Source organism: Lactuca serriola, chromosome 1 (genome assembly GCF_051521515.1).
Source record: "Lactuca serriola cultivar US96UC23 chromosome 1, Lser_US96UC23_V15, whole genome shotgun sequence".
NCBI classification, from domain to species: domain Eukaryota; kingdom Viridiplantae; phylum Streptophyta; class Magnoliopsida; order Asterales; family Asteraceae; genus Lactuca; species Lactuca serriola.
The window spans coordinates 5265888-5274688 of NC_136408.1; the positions used below are offsets into that span (position 1 = coordinate 5265888).

Consider the following 8801-nt stretch of genomic DNA (forward strand, 5'->3'; position numbering starts at 1 on the left):
TAATCAAATGCAACTTACTCCAATCTTGGTATGTGAAATCTTTGGCATTTGGGGTATAGATTTCATGGGTCCGTTTCTGCCATCTTTTGGGTTTGTATATATATTACTTGCTGTTGATCACGTGTACAAATCGGTCTAGGCAAAAGCTACACGAATAGACGATGCTAAGGTTGTAGTTGATTTTGTCAAGACAAATATATTTGCTAGGTTTGGGACACTAAAAGCCATTATTAGTGATCGGGGCACACATTTCTGCAACCGCACCCTCGAAGCAATCCTCAAGAAATATGGTGTCACACATCGGGAATCCACAGCGTATCACCCGCAAACAAACAGGCAGGCTGGAGCTTCAAACAGGCAGATTAAGGGAATTATAGAGAAAATCATCAATCCGATCAAGAAAGATTAGAGTATTCGACTGGATGATGCATCATGGGCTCACCGGACAGCATACAAAACTTCTATCGGTATGTCACCATATAGAATTGTTTTTGGCAAACCTTGTCGACTACCAATTGAAATGGAGCATCGAGCATATTGGGATGTAAAAAAGTTGAACATGAGTAAGGATGAAGCTGGTAAGAAAAGAAGATTGGATATCCAAGAGTTGGAAGAAATCAAAAATGATGCTTACGAGAACGAAGCAATCTATAAGGAGAAGACGAAGGCGTTTCACGACAAGATGATCTCGCGAAAGGTATTCACTACCGATCAAAAGGTACTCTTATATCACTCTCGTTTCAAACTTATTTCCGGTAAATTGAGGTCTCGTTGGGTAGGACCTTTTGTTGTTACTAACGTGTTTCATCATGGTGCTATAGAAAATAAGAGTGAACAAACAGGAAAGATTTTTAAGGTAAGTGGTCATCGTCTCAAACCATTTTACGAAGGGTTTCAAGTTACAAATGAAGAAGTGGAGGTAGTCAAGGTCCCGACTTACCGCAATTGAGGAAACCAGGTAACAATGTCGAGCCAACGACAGTAAAAACGGGCAGCTTACCGAGAGGCAACCCGGGCGTTTGTTTGGTTTCGTTTTATTTGGCAACTTCTTTTGATGTGCATGGAAGTACCCACTAATTTTAATATTTATAACCTAACAAACTTAGACTAACTATGCACTTGTAGGCAGTGTACCTAGTCAGATTACAGTATAGCGTGGGTAACTCGGGTGTCGATCACAGGGAACGGTGTTATCAATTAATCTATTTACTACTAAATTAATCTAATTATTAACAAGCTAAAAGGAGTTTTTATCTGATTTTGCAAGATCATACTAACTTGACTCAAATTCAATCAATAATTAAAAACACTCTTATCTAGTTCGAATCCACTTCGTCCTTATGGCTAGCTAATAATTATGGATTATTAAGTTGGTTGTTATTATATTAGTAATTTAGGTCTAAATTTACCAATAGTTAATTAATTCATGTATAACAATGTATGGTCACACATAATTAAACACATAACCAATTATGTTTATGAATATGCTATGTAAGATTTATCATGCAAACACAATTATGGTCATAATCTATGCTCTCTAGCACAACATAATTAATTACTTCAATTACTAACTAAGATTTTGGTTGATCCTAGCTCTAGCATTTCAATGTTCACTAAATTACTGGTTATCAAGTTCATGCATTTAATGGTCACTAAGCTACACATAACATGAATTTAAGCAACTAAAGCAACAATATAAGCATGCTAGGTAACAATAAATCAAACACAAGCAATTCACCAACTAAATAAATCCATATAAAATTATGATATTCATAAGTTAGAAGCTTCATCGAGCTAGATAAGAGTAGCTAGATCCAGCTACTCATAATAGAAACTAACATTTAAACACAACTCAAATAAGAAAACATGTTCATAAGTATCAAACAAGTAAACTAATTATGGGCTTTTACTCTTTTGGTGTTGAAAACCCTTTTTTCAGAACCTTACTTCCGCTGTAAGTCGCTTCCTGGAACCTCTTCCTTCAGCCAAAAGTCTCCCAAATCGTAATGGGAAAAGGAATTTATAATATCTTGAAATTTCCCGTTCACGTTGTGAGAATTTAAGTCTCATGTCGTGAACTCGAGATAATCGTGTTCAGAAAGGATTCCTTCACCTGGATGCTTATCTTCTAAAACTCTCTACTCACGTCGTGAACCATGAACTGTTCACGTCGTGAGTACGTCTTTTGTGTGTTTTTTCGTTCTTCTTTTCTTCAAGCCCCCCAAAGTTCCAACTATTGTCACTTCTGGTCCCTTTCTATGAAAATACTTCTATTTGGCTGCACATAACAATTTATCCTTATAAGTACCATAATTATGTGCAAATAACCAAAATATTTAATAAAATGTAGATCAATATTGCCTAAAACTATGTATAAATATGGAAATATCAAAATACCCCACACTTAGGCTTTTCTTGCCCTCAAGCAAATCTACTTATTTAAACTTAAACCTTCATCACTAGCATTACATAGAACAATCCTATTCCAACTCAGCCATTATGCCAAGACCTCAACGCATGCATTTGTGTCTATTTTTTTCCTAAATGACCCCCCATACTTTAAATACACACAATCTTCATAAACAATTACCCACTTCTTTCGAACAATGCTCATTTTATGCAACCTTTCGAATCCATCCTCAGAAAGCTTTCTAACCTCAGGATATTTTTGTAAAGCTACCCAATCATACATAAACTAGAGAATTACAACTTTTTAGAAGATACCACAACTTAGAGCTCTTGAATTCTTCTTTTCTTTAATGTTTATTCTTTAACTTCATTGAATTCACTTCTTTCATGATTTTTGGCATCTTCAAATTTTTTGAATTTCTCCAGAATTTTTGATCTTTGATCTTCATACTTTGATAGCTACAAAATTCGTCAAGAATTTTTACTTTTCAGTAATTTCTCTTTTTTTTTACATGTATAACTCACTTTTTTTTCTTTTTTCCTCAAACCCTACATGCTTAAGCAGGGGCGCTTAACTTCAACCTTTATTGGTTAAGACATATCTTTCCTGGATACATTTCAGGTTTGGGCTGCTAAACATATTGCATTCCTCAAACTAAGTGGGGTTATGTTTTTGTTCCATGATTTCACTAAAATAAGGGAGGCCACAAATGCATTATAACGTATATCGGCTCAACTAAACATTTGAGATCTTATCGGATCATTCCACTAACAAGTACAGTTCAAGTTATTACTACTAGATCCAATTAATAAAATTTTAAAATTTACCAAGTAATCTAGCAATTACTTTTTCTACCCCGTACCCCACACTTATTTCATACAATGCCCTCATTGTATGCTTAAAATAATATAAAAATTACGAGAAGGGAGAAAAACGAACAGACTCCCCTGGGATAGTGGCGTTATCATCTTCAAAAGTGTGGAAAAATGTGCATCTCGAATATGGACCTTTTTAAAATAAGAACTTGGACTTGAACTTGCGAAACCCGCCATCAATAAAAACTTCAATCTTCAAAAAGAATGGTGCAAGCCTCCAAATTATGTAGACAATGTGGAAATCATACGCCATATTGTATATTAAAGAAAATAGCCCATCGAATTGTCACAAAAGTGTCATAAGGAATGGTAGTATTTCCATGTAATGAAGAAGAACGAAATGAAATGAATATGGTGGAAATTCACAAGTCACGACGTGAATCAGTTCAGGCTCACGACGTGAAGTCACTAAATCGCGCATTCTGAATTTCCTTGTAACTTTGTTCAAGACGTGAGAATTATAGGGTCACGACGTGAATTCTGGGTAAACCAGAATTAAAACTGCCTTCTTCCTTGTAAATACATATACTCCACTCAACATCTTAACGAATTAAGACCCTTCTAAATTCAGTGTATTTTGACGACTCTTCTTACTATAACCTCTCTCTCGACTCACCTCACACTTATTTCCAATTGTGGGTTTCGACTTTCAACTTCTAAACTTGAACAACACTCGCCTAAACGAACACAACTCTTGAATCGACCTTACTCCTTCCCCAAGACTCCTTAGCAAGCTGAAAGTTAACAACCAAAGAAGAAAAAAGTAACATAATATCTTAAAGTCTTACAATCCAATCAAATTTAAAATCAAAATAAAAACAAACCAAACAAGTCTAAAATAAACAAAATAAAACTAAATGATCAATCATCTTCATCCTACTCGTTTGTTCCACTAGTCCCCCCCCCCCCCCATCTCCTCCATGTCCTCGATACTCCGTCCACCTCAGGCAAATTGGGTAATGATACCCCAAATGAGGCGGCTGCTCCACCCCAAGGTGTCGAACCACATTCTCCATGGTACCCCCAATCCAGTTGATGCTCAATGATAACTGGTCACATTACCCAGCCATATCATTCCCAATGTGTGATCCTACCATGGGTGCAGGTGGATGCATTGGTTGCCCTCTCTCTCCTCTTCCTCCCACGTTTCTTCTCCTAGGCCGTGGTTGTGGTTATTGTTCTGGTTGTGTATCAGGCTGCCCATCACCCTCATTACCCTCATCATCTGAAGGTACTATTCCCCAATGCGACCCAAAGTTTCTGACAGCCCGCATGGTCTCCAAATACCCCATGCCAAACTCATGCTCATCCACACAAGTCATGGAACGAGTAATATCAGGGACAAGCAAACGATACGATCGGGCCAAACGCGTAATAAATTGCCCTCCACAAATAAGGCTCCCCGGGCAAGAACTAGCTGCAGACCAAGCCAGAAAACGTGCCAAAAAACAAGGAATGTTGCAACACACTCCGGGCTGCAAGATACACCATAAGAAGAATATATTTTTCTTTGTTACTTTATCTCCATGCCTCCTATGATTGATGGAGAATGTGATGAAACGGTGGAGTAAGTGGTGCATAGGGGACCGAATACTACTCTCGAGAGACACTCCGGAATTAAAAATCTCGGATGCAATATTATGCCAGAAAGCATATCTAGTGACACCATTCGTGTACCCTCTAGTTGCCTCACTCAGGAACATACCAAATTCGGGAGTCATTGCCTCTTGTCGATCATATATTCCAACCCTCCAAGCGAATTCAACGAGACTGCATTCCCGATACTCACCCCCTAACCGGAATACCAAAGCTTGTTGCCAATGTGGGTCTAGGACAGTCTCCTGGAATGTCGTTGTTGAGAAAAACTCAACACAAAATTCCTTATACACCCGCTCTTGGATCCGAAAAAGGTTGAGCCATCCCGAGCAAGTGAACGAATATCCATCTCCAATAAATATTTTTGTCAAAAACGAGGACAGCCTTTCCACGAGCCCGATGTCCCTCAACCGCGTCCAATTGATTATCAGAGCAACTGCAATCTCTCGGTTGTAGAGCCACCCTAATTTGTTGTTCCATCGGGTCAAGATTTCTTAGGACATCGTTGTGGGAAAATTGTAAAACGGGTGTAAACCCGCAACTCGAAGAGGTGCCTCCCTTCTAGGACCTATTTCTACAAAAACAAACAGCAAACGCAGCCAAAAGAAACAACCCACAAGTTTAGAAAGAAAAGAAACAGAAAATCGTCCAGTATAGAACTCACGACGTGAGTTTATAGATTTTCACGTCATGAGTTCGTCATCGATGTCACATTCTATTTTGTTCTTGTACAAATAGGCCAATAAAATGTTGGGGGTTTACTCCTATGTTACTTTCGACCATAAATCATCTACATTCCAAGGCTAATTCACGAATCCTAGGGCATATTTTATACATTTCAACTAACTAACAAACCCTAAACCTAAGTTCAACTATTAGATCAGAATTAAACTTAGTACTTAAGAATCATTACCTTAGATTGAAGTATTACGTAAGCAAAAAGGAAAACAGAATGGTTGTCGGCCAATATCGAAAGGAGGGGACCAATTTTCGCTTTCACTTCGTGAGGAATAAAAAAAGTGGTAGGTCAAACTGATTCCTTATCCCTTAATCTGTCGTCCCGAGTAATTTACAACTCATTTCGTGAATCCAGAATGGTTCATGTTGTGAGTTTTGTCTGGACTCTAAAATTGGGCCATTTAAGTAGGAAGTGGGCTAAGGCATATATTGGGTCATTACTGAAAGTGGGCAGGCTTACAAAAAATGATTAACATATCAAATAATCATCTCCATATGCCATCCGAATTCACGTCGTGAACCCGTAATGGTTCACGTCGTGAAGTACGTCTGATCATGAAATTTATTAATTTCTCCAAATTTAATTTTGTAAGATATTTAATAAGTTTTACCACTTGATTTTACTGACTCCTTACTTGGTAATTTATTATACAGATAATAATTCAGATGACATGATCGACTTCCTAAGAACTAAAAATATGCTAAAAACTAAAAAGAAAAAGAAAGAAAATGCAAACCAAACTCAGGTTGCCTCCCTAGAAGCACTTCTTTTTTAGGAGTCTTGAGCTGGACTCCATGCCTCCTACGTTGAATCATCTGAAGAGTCCACCACTAGGATCTTTTGCTCCTTGAAACGCCTCTTGTAAGCTTGTACTCGACGAATATACGCCTTTTTAGAATTTTCCTTTTTAGCTTTAACTTCGTCTCCATTGAGCTTGCGTTTGATCCCTTGAATCCTCAATTTTTCATCATCTTTAAGCTCCAAAGTATCCTTCTCTTCTTTCACCACTGGACTTGTTACTTTTGAAGTAACCTCCTCTTCATCACTCGACATCTCATCATCTTCCTTGCTTACCCAAGAAGTTGGATTCGTCTAGGCAATGACTTCAACTAAAAATGGAACAGATGCTCTTGGTTTTGTTCTTTTAACTTGTTGAATTGTTTTGATTTCTTCTTCGATGAGCTTTTCTAATTCTTCAAGTTCATTTTCTTCATCAATGTTGAAAACCTCTTCTTGAGCATGATTCCCTTGGAAACCATCTTCTATTCCAAAAATTTCCTTCTCATTCCCAACTCTCAAGTAGAGCTTGGACTCGCCTAGATCAACCAGAGCTCCAACAATGATACGTAACGGGCGACCAAGAATAATTGGAACATTGGGATCTTCTTTCATATCCAAAACCACAAAGTCTATTGGAAAAACAAATTTCCCAATTTTCACTCAAATATATTCCACAATGCCCCGGGGCTGTGTCACTAAACGGTTCGCCATGTGAATAGTCATCTTTGTAGCCTTCAACTTCTGAATATTTAATTTTTGATAAAAACGAATAAGGCATCAAATTTATGCTAGCTCCAGAATCGGCTAAAGCATAAACCTTCATATTATTCCCAAACTCACATGGAAGAGCGAGTCATCCAGGATACCCCATCTTCTTAGGTATTTCTCCCAACACAGTTTTTGAGCTTTGCTCACTTAGAATCACCTTATAATAATTCTTTAATTGCTGATGAGTGTCTAACAAGTCTTGTAGGAACTTAGCATATTCTGGAACTTTTGCAAGTGAATCAATAAAAGGAGTATTGATAGGAATACCCTTTAATTGCTTGATAAACTCCAGATGTTCTCTCTCCGGTGGACTGAGATTAGCTCTAGAAGGGAATGGAAAAGGTGGTTTAAAAGCTGGAACAGATACAGATTTCTTCTGTTCAAACCGAGCCCACGACGTGAGCATAGCGGGCTAACGACGTGAACTGGGTATTCCATCAGATTCTTCAATTTCGAGCTTCGGCTTTTTTGGCTTTGGATCGGGCTGCTCTGGCTCCACTTCTAAGGCTTCTAGGAACTCAAAAATCGCCTCTTCTTCAATACCTATGGCCATTACGTGAGATTGGGTCTTCTTTTCAAAATCTTTCGGGAACATCTTCTCATTAACTAAAGTGGTAAGTTGACCAAGTTGTACTTCAAGTTTATTGATGGAGGCTTGCTGATTCTTTATTAATGCTTGCTGATCTATCATCATTGCATGATGATTCTTCATTATAGTTCTTTGTTCTTCCATTGCAGCGTCAGTAGCATCATGTCTTTTTTCTGAAGCTTCCATGAATTTCATCAACATGGTCTCTAATTCTGATTTCTTATCAACTAGTGGTTGCTCTCTTTGGTAGAAGCCCCGGCCAGTTTGCCTAAATTTCTCTTCTTTTTGCTTCTTGTATTATTCGTAAGGCAGCCACTCTTTCTTCGGTTTTCTCCAATCTTTATCATACTTGTCCCCACTTGAGTAGCATACTTGAGCTTTCTTGTTTCCATATTCATCCATATTGCAATCCTTTGTCAAGTGTGGGCCACTACATTTCTCGCAACCAACTCGGATTGCATGAATTGATTAGTCCAATTGAGTCAACCTCCTATCCATAGTGCTAAGCATTGCCATCACAGCAGCCATCTCTTTAGTTTTTGTAGCTCTAATTCCTTTTATTCCATCACGCCCTAGGTTGTGATACTCCCGAGAGTGCCTTGAAAGCTATTCAATCAGCTCCTTGGCCTGATTTGGGATCTTCTTCATTAGTGGTCCTTGCGAATCAAGGAGTTGTCTAGTCATGACATTCATCCCATCATAAAATATCGACATCTCTTGCTGAATATTGAGGTCATGTTGAGGACAATTCCTTAACAACCCCTTGTAGCATTCCCAAGCCTCGTATAATGACTCCCTCGGATTTTGCTCAAAGTTGGCAATTGCCTTCTTGAGTTTAGAGATTTTGGAGGGTGGCCAAAACCGATCTAGAAACCTCTCACGCAATTGAGCCCATGTGGTGATTGTACCAGGCGGGAGTGCCTTCAACCAGTCTTTTTGCTGCTCCCTTAAAAGTGACTGGTAGCATCCTTAGCAAAGCTGTCTCCCTTGGGATATTGGGAGTATTAAAATAATCCGCAATATCGTTCACCTCGTCTAAGTGTT

At 38.4% G+C, this 8801-nt stretch overlaps 1 protein-coding gene and 1 non-coding gene across 2 annotated transcripts; both read left to right on the forward strand.

The window, feature by feature from the left end:
* Window positions 1–520: 520 nt before the first annotated feature.
* Window positions 521–949, forward strand: LOC145050975 (uncharacterized). Its single transcript, XM_078999139.1, has one exon. It carries the CDS (start codon window positions 521–523, stop codon window positions 947–949), a length of 429 nt encoding a protein of 142 aa, XP_078855265.1.
* A 7538-nt stretch (window positions 950–8487) lies between these two features.
* Window positions 8488–8594, forward strand: LOC145080737 (small nucleolar RNA R71). Its single transcript, XR_013695325.1, has one exon. It is a non-coding gene; the product is annotated as a small nucleolar RNA R71 (small nucleolar RNA).
* Window positions 8595–8801: the final 207 nt, after the last annotated feature.

What these genes read in the sequence shown, in the direction of transcription:
- LOC145050975 (XM_078999139.1), top strand. Translation starts at nt 521, where the DNA reads ATGGAGCATCGAGCATATTGGGATGTAAAAAAGTTGAACATGAGTAAG.